The 21,539-nt window shown below is 37.9% G+C and overlaps 1 protein-coding gene and 1 long non-coding RNA gene across 2 annotated transcripts; one reads left to right on the top strand and one right to left on the bottom strand.

The window, feature by feature from the left end:
* Positions 1-1,599: 1,599 nt before the first annotated feature.
* On the bottom strand, positions 1,600-5,497 carry LOC136686958 (uncharacterized). Its single transcript, XR_010800396.1, has 4 exons — positions 5,347-5,497; positions 4,727-5,025; positions 4,417-4,487; positions 1,600-2,062 (listed from the first exon to the last, which is right to left on the bottom strand). It is a non-coding gene; the product is annotated as an uncharacterized lncRNA (long non-coding RNA).
* Positions 5,498-14,537: 9,040 nt separating this feature from the next.
* bspry (B-box and SPRY domain containing) lies at positions 14,538-21,183 on the top strand. Its single transcript, XM_066661686.1, has 6 exons — positions 14,538-14,979; positions 15,747-15,845; positions 16,709-16,939; positions 17,780-17,805; positions 17,901-18,025; positions 19,501-21,183. Exons 1-6 carry the CDS (start codon positions 14,614-14,616, stop codon positions 20,034-20,036), a joined length of 1,383 nt encoding a protein of 460 aa, XP_066517783.1. The 5' UTR covers positions 14,538-14,613; the 3' UTR covers positions 20,037-21,183.
* The last annotated feature ends 356 nt before the right edge of the window (positions 21,184-21,539 follow it).

Genomic DNA, 21,539 nt, shown 5'->3' on the forward strand with positions numbered 1-21,539 from the left:
TCAGCTGCCTCCACATGACTGCTGTATGACATGTATGTGTCATCCCACTTGGCAAAATGGACAAGGACATAAATCCTCTAGAAAGAGGAGAGATTACAGTGATGGATTTTCAGAACTGAACTGGTTTTGGGCAGGCTGGTTCAGATTAACAGGATTTTTACTTACATTTTTTGTGTTGCCTCCTCTATATTTAAGATTTTTACAAATCATTTCAGCCGGCAGAAATGAGTAAGGTGATGAGTAAGAATATAAATGCATTGGTCTGTGTCTTTCACCTACTATGAAAATGTGTTGATCTTATCCTGAGTCAATCATGTGTTTGTCACAAGATTCACATGATTAGTTACTAAACACAATAAATTAAAGCAAAATGTGTTAACCAAGCTAATAAAAAAAACCTCACAAGACTAGGGTAAAGAAAGCCCCACTGTTAGGAGATGTGTCATTCCCTGCCCCAAAACCACGAAGCGAAAAAAGTTGAAAATATGGAAATCTTTAACTTAGTGATTTAATTGAAAAATATTTATAGTTACTTCTGATTCTTCCGTTTTTTTTTCATTTATTTATTTATTTGACAGTAAACATAAATAACAGTAATGGACATTAAAAACTAATTCACATAAATCGTCAGTCAATTCAAATACTGAATAAAGCCCCTTTAACACATTTTGTTAAATGTGACTGTAGGTGTGTCTGAGAGTTACAAGCTTGTATAACTAGGTGCATTTCACTCATACAGCTTACGAGATGAAGTCCTAGATCTTTGGTGTGATTATCAATGTGGGCGTCTCATTGTATTTAGCGCCTTTGCCATTGTATTTGGAGCGTGAAGTGAAAATTATTTATTTTTATATATTTATTTTAGTCATGTTTTTAATCATATTTTCCATGTTGAGTTACTGAATTCCACCTGTAGTCAACCACTACACTGTCAGATAATTTGTCACTGTGGTGGTACCCTCAAGGGTACATGTTTGTACCTTTAATTAGGGAACATAATTGTACATTTTTAAAATATTATAATTATAGATTTTAAAATTGTGTTGATTTCATACACTCCATTCCATCTCCAGGACTTTATGTTTTATTATTTTACACAGTTCTATAATGAAAGCTCACAAATATTCACCTCTCTTTCTGGAGAAGAGAAATGTAATGTACCTTTAGGGAACACAAATGGACTTTTAAACAATGTTGTACCTTTAAAAGGTACATTTAGACTGTTTGTACCTTTAGTGACCAGTAATGTACCTCTACTGTACAATTTTTCTGAGCGTGTATATTTAAACAATAGCATAATAGAACATTTTCAGATGGAGGTGTTTCTCTAATAAGTCTTGATTAATCTCAAGACTTCTTCCCCATGTTCTGACAGAGTTACAGTTGAAACCAGAAGTTTACATACACTATATAAAAAGACACATATGCATGTTTTTCTCACTGTCTGACATGAAATCAGAATAAACCTTTCCTGTTTTAGGTCAGTTAGGATTACCATTAAATTATTTATATTTGCCAAATGCCAGAATAATGAGAAAGAGAACATTTTTAAAGGCATTTTTATTACTTTCTGCAAAGTCAAAAGTTTACATACACTTGCTTTTAAACAATTTGGGACAGCCCATATGATGATGTCATGTCTTTGGAAGCTTCATAGGTTTATTGGAAACATCTGAGTTAATTAGACACACACCTGAAACACAATGCTTCTTTGGAAAACATTATGGGAAAGTCTAAAGAAATCAGCCAAGATATCAGGAAGAGAATTGTGGACTTGCACAAGTCTGGTTCATCCTTGGGTGCAACTTCCAGATGCCTGAAGGGGCCTCGTTCATCTGTACAAACAATTATACGCAAGTGTAAACAAGATGGGAATGTCCAGCCGTCATACCCGGCTCAGGAAGGAGACGGGTTCCGTGTCCCAGAGATGAACGTGCTTTGGTCCGAAATGTGCAAATCAACTCAGCTGGTTGAAGCTGGTAAGAGTGTGTGTTTATCCACAGTGAAACGGGTACTTTATCGGCATGGGCTGAAAGGCCACTCTGCCAGGAAGAATCCATTACTCCAAAAGAAACATAAAAAAGCCAGATTAATATTTGCAAATGCACACAGGAACAAAGACCTTAATTTTTGGAGACATGTCCCGTGGTCTGACAGGTAACTGTTTGGCCATAATGACCATCGTTACATTTGGAGGAAAAAGGGAGAAGCTAGCAAGCCTGAGAACACCATCCCAACTGTGAAACACGGGGTGGCAGCATCATGTTGTGGGGTTGTTTTGCTGCAAGAGGGACTGGTGCACTTCACAAAATAGATGACGTCATGAGGAAAGACCATTGTGTGTCAATACTGAAGAAACAAGACATCAGCCAGGAAGTTAAGGCTTGGGCGCAAATGGGTCTTCCAAATGGACAATGACCCAAAGCATACCGCCAAACTGGTTACAAAGTGGCTTAAGGGTAACAAAGTCAATGTTTTGGAGTGGTAATCACAAAACCCTGATCTCAATCCTATTGAAAATGTATGGGCAAAGCTGAAAAGGCAGATGCGAGCAAGGCGGCCTACAATCATGGCTCAGTTACACCAGTTCTCTCTTTTTATATAGTGTATGTAAACTTCCGGTTTCAACTGTACCTTTGTGACAAAGCCAGTTTTTAAAAGCACTTTACACAAAAGTGTATTGAACCGAGTTTTTTATATTTACATGATCTACTTGTTGCTTTGTCATACGCTGAATGTCACCTATGTTACATAAGATGCCTTTAAAAACTGCTGTCTCACTGGTGACTCAGCTGCTGTACCAACAACACCCCTGTAGCTTACTATAAAAGATAAAACACGATGTCATGTTTGGGCATTATGTTTAAAAAACAAATAAATTATATAAAATAAAGATATGCAGGGAACTCCCATGGGTAAAAAAAAAAAACAGACAAAAAGAACAGGAAGAACATTTCTTTTCCTTATAAGTGTTTAAAAGAAGGGCGGCACGGTGGCGCAGCAGGTAGTGTCACAGTCACACAGCTCCAGGGACCTGGAGATTGTGGGTTTGAGTCCCGCTCCGGGTGACTGTCTGTGAGGAATTTGGTGTGTTCTCACTGTGTCCGTGTGGGTTTCCTCCGGGTGCTCCGGTTTCCTCCCACAGTCCCAAAACACATGTTGGTAGGTGGATTGGCGACTCAAAAATGTCCATGTGTGAGTGTGTTGCCTACATACTTGCATACATTTTGTTAAGGATAGTGATTATAAATTTATGAAGAAAAATAAAAACAGAAAAATTATACCAAAATCTACACAACTGTGTATATATTAATATAATACAAAAATACAGTATGCACACGACCTCCTTTTTACTCTTTTAAGTCACTGCTTGTACTTCTTATCGTAGGAAATGTCCTTGTTACCACCATGTGCTTTATGTCCAAATGTATCCAGGCAGCCCTTCTAATATAATTCAATTAACTAAAGGTGTATTTATTGCTGGCAAAGTTTTTATTTGAGCACACACGGCTTTCCACAATTTATATAGAAAAACAGCTGAGTCTGAAGTCAATGTGGTCAATACTAAGCATCAGCATATAGGATATAAACCACCCGAGAACTGTGTGTAGCAGCAGAACTGAGTGATACAAAACCAGAAACTAGACACAAGCAGGATACGGGAAAAAAACAACTAGAATATACTGGATATGAACAAACAGGAAATAACCGCAATGTGGGGGAAGTAAACAGTCATACACACACACACATGTGAGGCTAGACAAAAGAGCATTGAAAACAAGGGGAAACACACAAGGAACACCTAGAAGAGATAAAGAGAGGGCAGGACCAAAACAAAACAGAGCCATGTGCTGAAGGAGCACATGACAGAAAAACACAAGGCACAGGGCATGACATCAGAACACAACCAGGCTTTTATGGAACGTTGTAAATAAGGGCGGAGGAATCAATCCAAATTAAATAACATTTTCACATTTCTTGTGATTGAGACACTGCATCTCATAATAAATGACTAACATGGCATTGTTGGATTTCACGTGTTTGGTGAATAAATAGTCTCAATTCATATGTGTAGATCTGATAAACTAACTTCATTGATCTTAACTAAGGAAGGTGAAGTGGGTGTGAGATGAACAAGCTTCTGATGCCTTGAACATCTTGACTTCATTAAAGTTTAAACATCAAAGAAGCCTTAAACAGCTAATGGTGAGCAGTGGAACACACCCACGGACTCTGAGTCTCACTCTGTTTTTGGCTTTACTGATGTAATGTTTCGTTCATTCATTTTCCGTAATTGCTTTTTCCTATGTAGGGGCAGTTGGTCTGGAGCCTACTCTGAATCACTGGGGGCAGGTGTTACCACACATACTCCAACACTGACAACTACAGACACTCATGAATATAAAATCCACCTACCATTGGGTCTTTTTGGACTGCGGGAGGAAACCAAACCACAACACCTCACTGACAGTCACTTGAGGCAGGGACTGAAAACACAACCCCAAGATATATATTTTCAAACTATTCTGAAAAAACACTTTGAACACATCTCTTGTTTACTCTGCTTGTGTAAATCATTAGGTATACTGACTAACAGTTTTATTAACCCTAAAAGAAATATCTAGATTAACAGGAATGTTGTACTAAAAGGTACAAGCAATCTAGAGCACAACAATTTGACTTACAAAACCTTTGTCATTTTGCTTAGCAACCACTGTTGTCTTACCAATACCACTATCAAACTGAAACCGTTGTCCCCTTGTGAAGTTTTGTGAAAACCCTGCGCAGAATTGCAGTCGCTGGAAAGTCCAGTTCGTCTCCAGTAACAAGCTGATTTGACTTGGTTTCACCTTGTCCAGTTTCAGTATTTCCCCAAAAGATTCAGTCCGCCGGTGCTGTTTTGTAGCTGCCATTTCCCAGCCGTTTGTCCACAGCGAACTGGCATCAAAACAAGTGCAGTGTCACTGACGCAACTTCATACACCGTTATTCACCGTTCTACTCCAGATTCCGTTTCTGAGAAAAACTGAAGAGAAATCAGCTCAAAAGAAAAGAAAAACTTGCATTTTTAACTTTAAAAAACACAAATGCTACCATTGAATACTGCATGGTGCTACATAAAAAGTGAGAGTTTGACATGGTAAGGAATGCTGTGTGTTTCCCTAATCCTAATCCTGACACCTTTCACATCGCAACAGCTTTCAGTGGAAGCTGCCAGGCTTTGGGACGCAGCACAGTCTGAGACTCTGAAATGAATCTACATTGGCCTCCGACTCCCTCTAGTGGACATAATACATCACTAACAGTAGAGAAACTTACCTACAGCCAACACACTGATCACACTCACCTGGTTACCGCCATGTTTCCTCCACAAGTATGTGCTATGCCTAGGGTCCATCCGGTAAATGTACGGAATCAGATTTGTGCCAAAACGAATCGCACAAAAAAATAATCTCAAACATAAAACTTATAACTTGCAAACAAAATATCCAGCTCTGACGTTTGTGCTCCATGACTTTTGCGCGTGCTCTCTGTCAGTTTTGTGCGCGAATTCTCTTGAGTGTTGTGCGCGAGCTGCACTAGTCGCACTCCGACTTATGTGCGACTCGTCCCTGAGTTTTGCGAGCATTTTGGGCACAAACCTATCGCGTGGGCGGGTTTTCTCAGGGTGCCTTCCCATTGGCTAATTAGTTTTTGAGTGACAACTCAGTGCACTGGACGTTGTTCACGGCTCAACTGCAGCAAGCGTCTGTTATTCGGCTTTAGGACTCCGCGTGTGCCGAGTATCGCTCTGATGAACTGTGCTGAATAGAATTTCCCCTTTCCTAATATTTAAACATATAGCCCTTTTTTGCTCAACCTCCTCATTCCAAACGTCCAGTATGCTGGACATTTTTTTTCTGGCTTTTTTAACTCGACAGCAAGTTTTTCAAGATCCCACCCACTTTTACAGGTTTCTGCCCAACTACGGCTTTCTATTGGTTGGTCAAGTACGTTTAGTTTTTTTTGATTGGTTGTCGAAAATAGTCCTGGAAATGGCAGCACCTGAGAAAGACGCACCCAGCCTTCGTGACCGAAAAAAGTTTTTCTTCATTATTTCATATTGGTAACTGAAAAGTCTTTGTGATATGTTATTTTAGACATATACTGATGCGAAAAATAATTATACCAACAATGGAAAGTTATTTTCACAGTTCGAAATTTCGAGCGAAACATTTGTGTCCAGCTATATGGACATTTGGAATTAGTCTATGGAATGTTGCTGACTTTAACATTCTATGTATCGCGAGTACGTGCATCTAATGATCGATATTACATTATTGTTCATAGATTTTCTGGTATGCTTATCTTCTCATGTCTGTTTAGGCCTAAAAGTAGAAGATGTTCTTCAGTTACTAGATGATAGTGACTGCAGTGTTGAGAGTAGTGAGGATGAATATACACAGGACAGGGAAAGTGATAGGGACTCCAGTGATTCTGAGGACATGCCAGATGAAAAGGAAGAGGTAACTTAAATCAAACTTAGCTTAATGTTAAAATAAAAGGCATTGTAATTTTAAATATTGTTCAATTTTGTTAATTGTAAGCATATTATGTAGTAGGGGGTATCAGCTCCAGATTACCAAGCCTGGTCTAAAATACATTTTAATGGACATTTTTATTTAACCTAAGACTGCACTTAAAGCATGAGAAACAAATGGGTATGTACACTGTATATTTGTAATTGTAAATATTGTTTTTGAATTAAGGTGGTCCTTATGAAATATTTTACAGGAAGCTGAACAGTCTGGACAATCACGGCTCTTATTCAAGCATTGCAGCATTTAAACCTTTTGATGTTCCAGCATATGTGGATCCACAGTACACACCTGATGCAGACAGAGAACACTGGACACTTTAGAACTACTTTCAACAGTACTTTGATTTTTGGGGTCTAGTTAGTGACCAAACTATCATACGAGCTTGGCAAAATGGTACACAGCTCAAAACATTCATTAATTCATTCATTATCTGTAACCGCTTATCCAATTCAGGGTCGCGGTGGGTCCAGAGCCTACCTGGAATCATTGAGCACAAGGCAGGAATACACCCTGGAGGGTGCGCCAGTCCTTCACAGGGCAACACAGAGACACACATTCACGTTTGAGTCGCTAATCCACCTACCAACATGTGTTTTTGGACTGTGGGAGGAAACCGGAGCACCCGGAGGAAACCCGGACACGGGGAGAACACACCACACTCCTCACAGACAGTCACCCGGAGGAAACCCACGCGGACACAGAGAGAACACACCACACTCCTCACAGACAGTCACCCGGAGCGGGAATCGAACCCACAACCTCCAGGTCCCTGGAGCTGTATGACTACCTGCTGCACCACCGTGCCGCCTGGGCTCAAAACATCACAGTCTGAAATCACAAATTGTGATGGAATGCTTGCGTTTACCCTGCATTAGATTGTGTTACAAACCAGTAGTATAAATTCCAGCCATTACTCAGATCCCAAGGGACAGGGTCTACAAATTGAGAAACAATTTGCATTTTGTCAACAATTTGGATGTAGCAAAACTGACATGCTGAATATTTTGACCGGAGGTTTTAGTAATTCTATTTTTATTAACAAATTTGAATGAAATACATTTAGTGCATACTACATGGATTATATGAAAATAAATCTAAGAGAAATTTAAGGAAAAAAATAGAAGCAAGATGTTTAATGTATTGACTTAAATAGTGATAAATGAGGAACATTAATAAGATAATTCAGTTGTTTTAAACTAATGGAAATGTACTGCAAAATGTTTATATGTACTTCCATATTAGTATGTAATTTTTACTGTAAAAATGTATTACATGATTCCCCTAACACTTAACATAGAATATACACTTGCTTTGGATCCTGTGTTAGTAGTAATAAATATCTGAAGTTTTCAAACTCATGCGGAGTCTATGCCCTTAATTCCAAATGTCCAGTATACAAAAAAAAAAAATGTATTGCGACATTTAAATGGCTGTAGTAAACATATTTCTTTGCAAAACATCATTTGTTTTTGACGTGTCCTCTCTCGGGACTGAGGAGGTTAAACTGCATACTATTAGAACATTTTACATTTTTTGTCACTTCACCTGTTCTTGTTTATTAATAATACTTATTATAATTATTGCTGATAATGATTAATTATTATTATTTTTTAATGAATCATTCACATTTCCTCGCAAAATGCAAAAATGACAATGGACTTTACAGAAGTTAAATACATCTTTATTAAATTTGCATTCATTAAAGGAACATTAACATTTCTCTTTTCACATGTAACACAAAATGCACATATCAAATGTGTTAAAAACAGTAACTCTGATCATCAAAGTAAAATCTGAGCATTTAAATCATAATAGCCGTTGTGGAATAGGTTCAATACGTTAGTACACGGGACTCTGAACAGGAGCTCAAGCACTCATAAAATATTTTACAAATAAACAGAAATAAATGCTCATTTATTCGGTTTTATCCTGAGTAAACACAGACATCACTGTGCATTTGCCTCAGATCAGTATCTACGACAGACAAACGAGTTTGTTTTCACAGTAATCCCCACTGCGGCACGGTGGTGCAGCAGGTAGTGTCGCAGTCACACAGCTCCAGGTGACTGTCTGCGAGGAGTTGGTGTGTTCTCCCCGTGTCCGCATGGGTTTCCTCCGGGTGCTCCGGTTTCCTCCCACAGTCCAAAACACACGTTGGAAGGTGGATTGGCGACTCAAAAAAAAAAAAAAGTGTCCGTAGGTGTGAGTGAATGTGTGTGTGTCTGTGCAGTCCCCGTGAAGGACTGGCGCCCCCTCCAGGGTGTGTTCCCGCCTTGCGCCCAATGATTCCAGGTAGGCTCTGGACCCACTGCGACCCTGAACTGGATAAGGGTTACAGATAATGAATGAATGAATGCAGTAATCCCCACTGTGTCTCCATTGCTGAGCTGCAACGCGGAGTACGCATGCGCAGTCCAAAATACCTTGGACACCGAGTTGTCACTTAAAAATTCATTAGCCAATGGGAAGGCACCCCCGAGAAATATGGAGTCAAAAAAGGGTCAAAAAGATTTTGAGTTTGTAAAACAATACTCACAAATGTAACGGGCTTTGTAACTGAGTTTGAGCAAATACGTAAAACTAAAATCCACTAATGTATTGGAATGCACAAATTTAAAGTAACAACAACAACAATAATAATTAAAAATCACAAATTTGTAAAAAAGATTTACATCTGTAAATCAAGTGTTGTGAATGTGTGAATCAGTACCTTCTCAAACGGCTTTAAATGTGCAAGAGCAAACCTTTTTAAGGCTCCATATGTGACAGTGGGATTTTTTTGAATGAGGTGGAAAAAAGCCACACATTCTCTCCTTCTCTGCTGCGTGTGCGAATCTCTTTTTGCAGTTGCAGATTTAAGACCCTGTTTTAACGGCCAATTGATGGACCAATAGCTTTAGCTGGACCAATCACATCGCGAGGTTTGTTTAACCAATCAGAACATTGATTTGTTGCTGTCAGCCATAGCGCTTTTCCACCAAATGAACTCCGGTTCTTGAACCGGTTCCGTTACTGATTCTTGGAACCTTGCTTCTTTCCAGCTCAAAAAATGTAAACAATATATTTCGAAGTTGCTCAAATTCGGTAGACGAAATTCAGGTACCAAAATACGAGTTACAAAATTTAGATACACATCCGGGATACAAAGGATGAGCAATCGACTACGATTTTCTCTTTCACGTTAAATGGTGCACTAGTTGCACTCTGTCGCCGCTAGATGACGAAATAAAAACAGAACTTCCATACCGTGGAAAACTACACGTTTACATTCCTTTTTATATTATCTCTTTATTTTCAAAGTGTCTTAAACATCTGAAAAGCACATTCGAGGTACAATATAACAGACTACTGATATCCTGAAGATGAAGAAAGTTTACTGTGGAAATGTTTTGTAATGGCCCTGTGAACATGTGACATGACAGAATGTGGACACATGAACTGTGGGGATAGAGTCGTGTGAAAATTAGAACACCCCATGAAAGCGTTTTGTCTTTTTAAACATATTTAACCATATGGACATTTGACTTTAATTTGAACGGCACTAAGAAATGGAGCTTATACAAATAAAACTGAAGAAATTACTTATAAACATAGGTTGTACAATGTAATTGGCTTTGGCAGAGAGGATTTGGCAAATCTTTCATGGGTGCATCCCACATCCTCAGCTCTGCTGCTCATCCCACAAACACATGTCCCTTACAAATGTGGCACCATTGAAAAGGGAAATTTACAGGCTTTTCAGCGTTATTAGATTCATTGCCAAGAAGCATTGTTACAACAAATATATAATCTACAAACACACATTTCTATATAAATATTTATAATATTATTAGAAATAACCGACATTCACTGTTTAAACAAACACAACGTTATGAATTAAACTCTGCACTTTGGGATATTATATTTGTACTACACCTTCTGTAAAATCAATTTCAGATTCTTGATAATCTGACAACTAAAAAAAATCAAAATGCCATAGGACATTTACTCCAAAGCTCATGTTTCCACATTCTGTCATATCACACGCTCTGTTCACAGGGCCGTTGCAAAAACATTCCACAGTAAAATTTCTTCATCTTCAGGATATCAGTAGTCTGTTATATTGTGTCTTTAGTGAGGCTTTCAGATTTTTGAGACACTTTGAAAATAAAGAGATAATATAAAAAGGAAGGTAAACGTGTAGTTTTTCCACAGTATGGAAGTTGTGTTTGTATTTCGTCAGCAAAATTCAGATGCATAATTTCAGTGCAAAATAAAAAAAAATCAGTGCTACAAATTCAAATGTGGTAATATTTAGAAGTCAGATGAGACAGATTTGCTTCCATACACAACCTCCAGGTCCCTGGGGAATTTTGGGCTTGTGACATTACCTGCTGCACCACAAGTCTTAATGAGCTGCACCTCATTAACAACAGGTTATTATCCATTAATTTCTATGTAATTACATTATCACCAAATATCTTACATTCTTATTCTGACTAGTAAAATTATACTTATATTTCTTACTTGTCAGGTATCCAAAATAGTCTATTAGGGATAGTAATGTGAAACACATATGATAAATTGGCTTTATCAGAACATCAAAAAATGTTTGATTCTTGGGCCCTAGCACCTCAGACGAGCGTCCTTCCTTCCTTCCTTCCTTCCTTTTGTCTGTCATTCCTTTCCCTGCCCCTGTAACCATGTATCCCATTCTGGGTTGTGATAGATCTGGAGAATTCTCACAATAATTGGACATTATAGAAAAAACACACAGACAGGGCCCCAGTCCATCGCAGGTAATAATACACTCACCCAGCCTCTCACTACCTCACACATTTAGAAATTTCTCACACTCATCCACACACTCACACCTGTGGACAGTTTGGCAAAGTAAATCCAATCTTTTAGATTGTGGGAGGAAACCTATGCAGATGCAGGGAGAACACACCAAACTCTACACAGACACACTTCTCTATGATCATCTGTTTCAAATGTTCTGTTCCACCTTCATAGGAAAACTTTTTAGGGCGAAGTTGACTTTTTAGTCACAAGTTTCTTATTGTAGTACACCATGTGACTTTTGTGCCATTTAAAGTGGAACAGAAAACTCGGATAAGAAGCAAAACTTTGTTTGTGGCACAAATATTGTATGGCCTTTTTAAGTCCTTATTTGAGCTAAAGCCAAAAAAAAAAAAAAGAACAAGTCTGTTAAAATGCTTGACCTGCTTCAGACTGGTCAATATCAATTCTCAGCCAAGATGAAGACAGAATTTCTTACACCATAAACCTAAGTAACAAACCCCCTCAGCTTGTGGGACAGGGCTTTCGTGCATCAGACAAGTGGCAGTGGGAGGAGTGGAGACAGAAGGGCTCTAAATGCATATTCATGTATCTACACTTGCTGAAATATAACGTGATGGTGTGCAGTTACACATTATTATTAGTCACTTTTAAGGCATTATTGAATTTGTTTTTCTTGAAAAAGATTTTTAAATATGTAGACAATTAAAAATGATGGTTTAAAAGGGTTACTTAGTAAAGAAAATAGTTCTATAAAGAACACTGAACAATAAATGAGCGTTTTTGCAAGATTAAAGGGTTCTTGGCATCGTAAATGTGTTCTTCAGATTGAGGGAGAATTATGGAAGCAAATCTGTCTCATCAGACTTTGAAATATTACCACCTTTGAATTTGTAGCACTGATTTTTTTGCACTGAAATTATGCATCTGAATTTTGCTGCTTTTGAATTTAAGTCTCCAGATTTCCACCTCTGAATATTTTGCTTTGAAATTATTCATCTGAATATAATTGCTCTTGTACTGAACTCGTGTTTTCAAGAACACGTTTTCACTGTTACTCTTGTAGAGCCATCATTTCTATGTGTGAAAAAACTGTGTTCAGAAGTTCAATCGATGGCCAGAGGGGTCATGGAGAAAGCAAAATGCATTCTGATGGACCTTTCAAGTTGACTTTAAGTGACACAGAAAAAGAGCTTGTGTGCTCAGAGTGCCTTCTACTGGAGAAACATCAGAACAACATGCGCGCTCTTCTGCTTCAGAATTATCACAAATACTCACATGGCAGAGTGCAATCATATACTCACAGCAATATTCACTCCACTCCAACAATATTCAAAAATATGTTTTTTTTAAATCCATATGGAAATCTAAACAGGGTACAGAATATGAATGAATGAATAACAACGATTTCACATTAACTAGATTGATAATATGCTTTCACACATGAATATTGGATATAACTCCAACACTGACAAACTACAGGTTTCATTACAAAAAGAATGCAACCAGTACTGTTAAACTAATTTAGTGATGCGTATATTTATAGTTTTCCTTTCCATACCAAACTAACGTCCACTAAAAGTTCATAGAAACCAGCTCATGTTTGATCCAAAGGCAGTGATGTAAATAAAGAGTTTGTTTTCTAACAGCCTTCCTGCAATAACTGACCAACAAATAAAAGTTTTTTAAAAAGCAGTGAAAGCAATTCCTTCAATTAGCTTAATTTATTCATGGTTCCTAACATACAACATCTACAATAAATAAATAAATAAATAAAGCAAGAATTTGTGATTTGGTCATTCTACTCAAACTTTATTGATAAAAATGCTAAGTAAAAAATCAGTTGTTTTCACTCATCAACAGTATTTAGCAAACAGAAATAAACTATAAAAATTGATGTAAAACATTCAAAAATCTTGGTGACAGGGCAAAATAAGAATGAACATTTTACACAGTTTCGAAAGATTCTCTGTGTGAGGATGTGGACTAAGATTCTGTTAATCAGATACATTTCAGTAAGCATGCTTGAAATTGTGCATACAGCAGTGAACATGGCACTGTACAAAAGTTAGTGGACACTTTTACATTTATTTTATTTCTAGATTAATTGGTGGATTGAGGAGGTATAAGATAATTCAGTTGCATAAAGAAGCAGAAAGTCAAAGAACACTGAGTGGGGAAAAAATGGACTTAAAAATATGTAAGGGTATGAAATATATTAATAAATGAAAACATTAATGTCATGATCCATTAAAAGAAAACCATGAGATCATAAAGCTTTCATCTTTGAGAAACAGGAAAAAAAGCTGCGGTCTCACTTCTGATTTTAAAAAGTTCTCAAGGGCTTCTTTCCTTAAGATATCTCAGCACTCGGGGTCTGAAAAGATGTGGAGCGATCATTACTTATTAAAAATTAAAACGTGTTTGAAATGACGTGTATTATAAGAAGCAGAATAAAACAACCAGCTTCTGAGGCTGAACATGGGATGTGCAAAAGAAAACGATTATTCTGCAAAAGTAAAAATATGTTTCCTGACAAAAATTAATTATAAAATAAAGGCAAAAGGGCTCCACTACTTGCTAGGAAATATGGACTGTAAATGACACATTTGATTTGTTTATTTTATATTTTACGTCAAAGTGTTACATTAAATTAAACAATCTCCACCCAGGTATATAATCTGAGAATGAGTAGATGAAGGCTTTCAAACTTAAATGTATATTTTCTGTTTCATATCTGGTAAATTTGATAGGGAACTGTGTACATCCTCTCTCTCTCTCTCTCTCTCTCTCTCTCTCTCTCTCTCTCTCTCTCTCTCTCACACACACACACACACACACACACACACACACAAAACTAAGTTGCAGGACTATCAGCCACTTTCGAGTTGACCATTAACGTCAGCCAGTCACTGTTTTCCCATTCCGCCTTCTCCCAGAATAGTAATGGTTCTAAGGTGAAACCTGAGGCACTGAATGGCACACTTTCAGCTCACACCAATTCCGTCCATTACCGGGAGTGAAACCGGCTTTCCCTCTTCATTTCTGTGTGTGCGTTTTTCTGGTCTGTTCTGAAAAACTGGATATTCAACTTTGGAACTCGAGCTTCCGCATTGTACACCTGTGACAGGTACAGACCAGGCCTGATACACCTGCAGCTCCGCAGACAAAACAGAGGCCGGTCCGGCTGAAGATAAGCACTTTTCCCCGGGACAGGACTCCGAACAGTTTGATATTTTTCTCCGGGAGTCATGAGTGAGGAATATGGAGAGTGTGATTTAACCGTGGTGTCGTTGGAGGACTCGGGGCCCGAGAGAGACTCTGTGCGGGGGTCTGCGGAACTCAATGGCGACTTTAAGTCGGGCATTAGTAAAATTTCTGAGGACCCCCGGATAAACACCACAAGGACCTTTTATTACTCCAATGGCGCGGTGACGGCGGGCTCTTCGACTGATTCCCGCGCTGCTGATGAAGTGAGGTTGTGCTCGGTTCACGCGTCTGAACTGGACCGGTTCTGTGTCTCTGAGGGGAGACCTGTGTGTTCGAGTTGTGTCTCTCTCGGTTCTTGCCAGAGTCACACAGTAACACAGCTTTCTGAACGAGCCTCGGCGGCGAGGGTGAGTCCTGTAGCAGAACTAATTCATTAACGGACTAAAAGTGAATAATAGGAACAAGAATCAAATGGTGCTCCATAGGTTCCGCACCTGGGGTGAGCTTGTCTAAAATAACTTTAGTATACAATCTCTTGTTACACGCAGGCCGTTAAAGGTCAGTACAATGATTGTTTTTTTTTTTTAACATGAAGAAGAGTCGTTGGAGTGATTTATCCTTTAAATGTGGATTCAGAAACCACTGCTGGCACCCTGCAACATGTAATGTTTAAAAACACAAAAACTACAATTGCTGAGGCCTTTAAGGACACCCACAAGTGTCCTTTAGTGGTGGTATTTGCCCATAAGGCTGTTCGTATTTACGCCTTCAGATATATATATATATATATATATATAGGACATAAACCTTAATTCAACACTATATGTATATATGTGTGTGTGTGTGTGTGTGTTTAACACCTTGGCTGATTGTGTCAGCATGTTGACATGCAGCTAAACCATATTAGCATGATAGCATTTTATCACACTGACCTGGACACTCTTCTGAATTAACAGCATTTATTTAAAGAACATGTTCCACAGTGAATGCCACTAAGATGTAAACAAAGAGATTCAATGTATAATTTACCAACACTGTTTTGTTTACAGTGGTGACATGAACCTAAGAAGGACACATTTCACATCACACTTCGACAGATTACATTGTTTACATTTTAACAGTTGTATTATGGAAATCTTGTAATGTTGCTCATTTGAAATGTTCTGTGTTTTAGAACCAGCTGGTGGACATCTGTGAGAAAATGCAGCTGCAAACCCTTCGGATCGAACGCTTCATACAACAAACACTGGCTGCAAAAGAGAAGGCTGTTCAGGTGAGTCTTAAGGCGCAACTGAATTTGGAACTGATTCTGAAATTTAGGAGTATTACCTGCTTAAAGATTTGACATTTCCCTCTACATTTTCTTAGTCCTGGATACGTAAACAAATACCTGGTGAAGAATTTGTAAAATGTCTCTTGAATGTTGAGCTATTATTCATTGTGTTTTTGTACAAATTTATAAAAATCCTTTAAATACATTCATGAAAAAGGTTTTGACTAAATCTGGTGTATTATTCTCTTGAATAATTAATCATTATTGAATAGTCTGATTCGTTTTATAAAACATATCAGGTTTTAACCATGTTCTGGGATGATTGTAATCAATATACTGATGCACCTTGTGTTTGACATTTATAATGTATACAGTGCTTATGGCGTATCTTTAATCATAGCTGTGCCATACTGTCATATTATCCAAGCAAAATAATAATGCTTAGTATTATAACATGAGGGCGGCACGGTGGCGCAGCAGGGACCTGGAGGTTGTGTGTTCGATTCCCGCTCCGGGTGACTGTCTGTGAGGAGTTGGTGTGTTCTCCCCGTGTCTGCGTGGGTGTCTCCGGGTGCTCCGGTTTCCTCCCACAGTCCAAAAACACACGTTGGTAGGTGGATTGGCGACTCAAAAGTGACCGTTGGTGTGAGTGTGTGAGTGAATGTGTGTGTGTCTGTGTTGCCCTGTGAAGGACTGGCGCCCCCTCCAGGGTGTATTCCCGCCTTGCACCCAATGATTCCCGGTAGGCTCTGGACCCACCGTGACCCTGAATTGGATAAGAGGTTACAGATAATGAATGAATGAATTATAACATGATTAGTGTCTATAAGAATTTATAACACAGCATTTGGAACATGATGCAGGTGGAGGCGAGCAGTGCGAGGGAGCGGGTAGTGGCTCAGGTGAATGCTGTGCGTGAGGCATTGGAGGAAGAAGAGCAGCGTTTGCTGGAGGCTGTGCACAGGGAGGAAGAGCGGGTGGAGCAATGTCTTCTCACCCAGAGAGCCCACTGGAATCAAGCCCTGGACACACTCTCAAAAGCCCGCTCAAGCCTGGTGCACACACTCACACACTCCAACGATGCTATGCTTGTGGTGAGGACAGGAAATGAGACACAAGGGGAAGGGTGGAGCAAAGCTTCAGACAGTCTGACAACAGTCAACTGGGGATGTCTCTGTCAAATATGTTATTCGTAAAGCTTTAGTAAAAGTGTAATAGATTTAGCTGTACATAGCATTTCAAAAATGCTGCAGTGGAAAAAGAGATAAACCTTTAAATGTCCCGTATAAAGGGAAAACATTTTGATGGCTCTCTATGTGCCATTATACATGCAGTCTATAAAGGAAATTAAATTCCTATTTTGTATTGTATTTATGTATGTGTTTACTGTTATGTATATATTGTATATTTTGTGTTATTAATTTATCAGCGTAAAGCAGTCTAGAACTACCCATTGATTTGAAGTTATAAAGAGCGTTTCGGTCTGATTTGCTTTTGGAGTAAGGCACAATACAGGGCTTATTTACCTATGTAAATATAGCTAGTTTCATTCTGAGATATAGGGCAGTTGAAAAATAGACATGTAAAATGAAATATAACTGTTTTTAATTCACATATCCTTATAGACCTAGTATAAATTAACCTCAGGGAGGAAATAGTTTACAATGAAAAATGAAAGATATAGGCCTTTTAACCAACATTTTAAGATTAGATATTTAAAAATCTATTTATTATTATAAGAAAAAGTGTATGTGGGTTTAAAATTTGCCAACTAATAACTGTCCATTTAGCAGGAATTTAAATTTAGTCATTTAAATCGACAGAGGTTTTAGTTCAGCAATCATGACCATCTTACAGTAAGCAACACAATGTCCTGTAATAGTGCTCATGATAATCAATTACACTGAATACTGTATTTTATTGTTACTTTGCAGAATTCCAACCAGGAAATTTCAGAGAGGTGATTTCTCAGATTTATTTACACAACACATCTGTTATAAAGTAGCACACAGATGGTGTCTGTACAACTATATCATAACTCTGTCTGTGTATCAGGGTCGAGGAGGCTGAGGGTGTTGGGGAGCCCAAAGATACGGAGCAGCTGAATCTAACTAGGGACTGCAGTGACAGTAAACTTATGCTGGGCCTGTGGGCTAGTGCAATCCTGCTGGAACCATCTGGTCAGCACACACACACACACACACACCACATCTAGGAACCTTATCTAGGCTCAGAAGCCTTCAGTCACCAGAAAGCATGTTAGAATTCATTATTCAGTGTGGCCATTTACTTTCTCAGAACATGTTTCAATATTATGCAAACAAACCAATCACAGATGATTATTTAATGAGGTGTAGGAGCAGGTGACTATGAAAATTATGTTACAGCAAAAGCAAAATTGAATGCAACATGTGATACGTCAGTCTGTAAACACCTTATATATTAATCTCATTTATTAGGTATACAAATAAATTTGAAGCATTTTTATGTAACATATAATTATAATTCTGAATTTAAACATTCTCATGTATTTTTTCATTTCCTGATGACTAATGTATATTTTTTAAAATGACAGTTGTTAATTTATATATATATATATATATATATATATATATATATATATATATAACGTTACATCAAAAATTTCTAACATCAAAATCACCATCTTTAAATCATCCAGAACAAAACTCACACTTACCTTTGGATACAATATTATTCCTAAGAATGAAACAAATCAATGCACATGTTTTGCAGTGCATTTTTCTTGATGGAACTTATAATAAATACATTCTTCTCCCTTTCAATTTTAAAACTACTTTATTTTTAGGTTATGTTTTTCTGGAATAATTATTCTAGCAATTATTAATTTAGTACTGTGCAACAGTTACCATAAAATGACAAACCAGTGGGAGAATGTTTGAATTTTTAATTTTTATTATACATTACGTTTTTGAATATTTCAAAAACAACTGTTTTAAAGTTCCTGTCATTAGTAGCTCACAAATTATATCTCCAGTAATACCTTAGACATCCATGCTAAGGAGTCCAAAAGAGAAAAACTGATCTCTCTCACTCTCTGTGTGTAGGATGGCCCCCATTTCCCTATTTCATGATGCAGGCCAGTGTGAGGCAGCTAACAGAATTAGGCAGTTAGTAATCTCTTCCAAGGCTGTTCAACTTGTCCACAGTAATTGTGTTTCACCCTTTGGTAAGAACAGGTAGACTGATAACTAGCAAGCGGACAATATAGATGATGACTTAAATTTGGGGAATGAAATACCTGTTTTTTTGGTAGACTTATTCAAATCTGTTTAATAGAAGTGTGTACACATGGTAATGCATATAACTGATGAATGTGCAAGTGAAGAAAATCTGAAATCTTGCTGTGCTATAAATATTGATGCTGATTTATAAGGCCAGGTTGCTCTTGCCAAAGTTGTGTTGTTCCCAGGTTGGTCTTAAAAAACAGTTTTTTTTTTTTCAGTTCATCTATAAGATTCCACCTATAAGCCCATATCATGGAACATGTAGAGTGTAGTGTAGCCAATCAGAAAAGAGCTCATATATCAGTCTTAAAGTCTGTGTGGAACATCTCAAAACTGCTGTGTCTTTCCTCATATTGACATTTCACACATTTTCTCTGTGCCCTTTGTAGGTCATGGTCCCACTCGTCTGCAGTTTGATGAGCATAGCATCAGCCCCCTCCTCTCCCTGTCGTCTGACTGCCGCACCCTCACCTTCCTCCCCAAACGCCAGCGCCAGACACCACCCTACCACCCACACCGATTTGACAGCTGGCCCAACGCCGTCTGCTCCCACCCCATCTCCTCCGGACGACATAGCTGGGTGCTGGAGGTGGGCACCAGCGGTGCCTTCAAGGTGGGTGTGTGCTACTCCAGCATGGAGCGCAAAGGCTCGGGGAATGAATCCCGACTAGGCTACAACCCCAAATCCTGGGTGCTTTCACACTACGATGGCGACTTCTCTTTCTGCCACAATGCTCGCAATGTGGCCGTGTCAGTGGTCAAGAGGCCCATCAGAGTGGGCATTCTGCTGGACTGGACCACACACATTCTTCTCTTCTACGACCCAGACAGTATGTCAGTGCTGCACACTGTCAGACAGGCCTTTAGTGAATCGCTTCTGCCTGCTTGTGCAGTGGCAGATCAAAGCATCTCTATTTTGCACTAACGGCACCGTGTATACTGAATGATTCAGCAGAATGTTTTTCCCTTCATTTCACGCCCCAAAACCTACCAGGTCGATTTGCATAATATTTGATGAATCATATATGAATAAGTCAAACACAAATGTGTGGCATCCTCTGATCAAATGGCATATTGATTTCTAAGTAGAAATGAATGAATATATCTTCTATCCTCTAAACTCAGTATGTAAACATACACTGTGCCCTCAAATGTACAGAACAATTCACATTAATCTCGCTGTCTTATAGAGGTTGTTTTCACTTAGAAAATCAACAAAAGGTGAACATTTAATCAGCAGTGATTAAACAAATGTGCACAACTGTAATACCTCTAGGGTTTTTATGGATTAAAGTCAGAGATCCAACAACTTATATGTAGCTTTTTGTTCTGACGATGTAGAATGTTGAAATGTAATGTTCCTGTTGTGGTGCTGCAACGCCTCCTTGTGACTTTTACAAGAGAATGAAAGAAATGTTGTTTCCATTCAATGTACTCTAATGTAACTAGACATTCTTCTGGATAATTATGGAGCATTTCTTCTGTTGTTTGTCATTGAGTAACATATAGCCACCTGAAAATCCAGTGAGACATCCAAAGACCCAGACTGCACTGAAATGTATTAACAGTTAATCTGAGGACACTGGGTTGATTTTGAAATTCCTTGAACTTTTTATTTCGGAGTATATATATGTATAATATTAATAAAAATATGCCCATTTTTATATTCCCACTTAAATATTTAGATGTATTAGTAAACCATCTGTGGCTATGAATCAGCTGTATTAAAAGAGTAGATCATGATTATCATATTGTTCATGATTTATAAAGGACTCAACATTTTTGGAAGATATTCCCAATTTAATTTTATTATTTGTGCCTCATGTTTATATAATATTACGTAGCTTCTTAGTGATGATTGCTATGCAATGATGCTTAAAAGTAATGTGTATTTTTTATTTATGAATTGATTGTATGCTTGATGTACTGATTGTATTATTATATTGTTATTGTATCTGATTTTCATGTTTTTATGCTGTGCAATGTGTTTTAGATGGTATTTTAAAATATTTAATTATAGTTCATGTCTGAACACAACATTTTTATTTCAATAGTATCCTTTACAATATCATTGCATACTTACAATAGAGATCACATAATTTTTGTTCGGAAAAGATAAGTAAGACATAACTTTCAAGCTATTACACTATAGTTATGAGTAAACTTGAAATATGAATTAAAATTCTGTGTGTTATATCTCATCACTAGTGTAATTCACCCAGGTATTTGTATTTTAATGGTTCCACCTCTCCATACAGCTTTTATTCATATACTGTGTTTACTGCTGTGTGTTGGGTGTGGACTGAATTGCACATTCCTACCATCACGTCTGTTAAGTTTCGACGTGCTCACACAATGAGAATGACAACATTTCTATTAGTCATGTTTATTTTAGGAAAGGCTCAGATGAAATTTATTTAAAAATTCA

The sequence above is a fragment of the Hoplias malabaricus genome, chromosome 2 (assembly GCF_029633855.1).
Source record: "Hoplias malabaricus isolate fHopMal1 chromosome 2, fHopMal1.hap1, whole genome shotgun sequence".
NCBI classification, from domain to species: Eukaryota; Metazoa; Chordata; class Actinopteri; order Characiformes; family Erythrinidae; genus Hoplias; species Hoplias malabaricus.

Coding starts and splice junctions, on each gene's coding strand:
- bspry (XM_066661686.1), top strand. CDS start 14,614: ATGAGTGAGGAATATGGAGAGTGTGATTTAACCGTGGTGTCGTTGGAG. Junction 15,846..16,708: donor CAAAAGAGAAGGCTGTTCAG/GTGAGTCTTAAG, acceptor AACATGATGCAG/GTGGAGGCGAGCAGTGCGAG. Junction 17,806..17,900: donor AACCAGGAAATTTCAGAGAG/GTGATTTCTCAG, acceptor TCTGTGTATCAG/GGTCGAGGAGGCTGAGGGTG.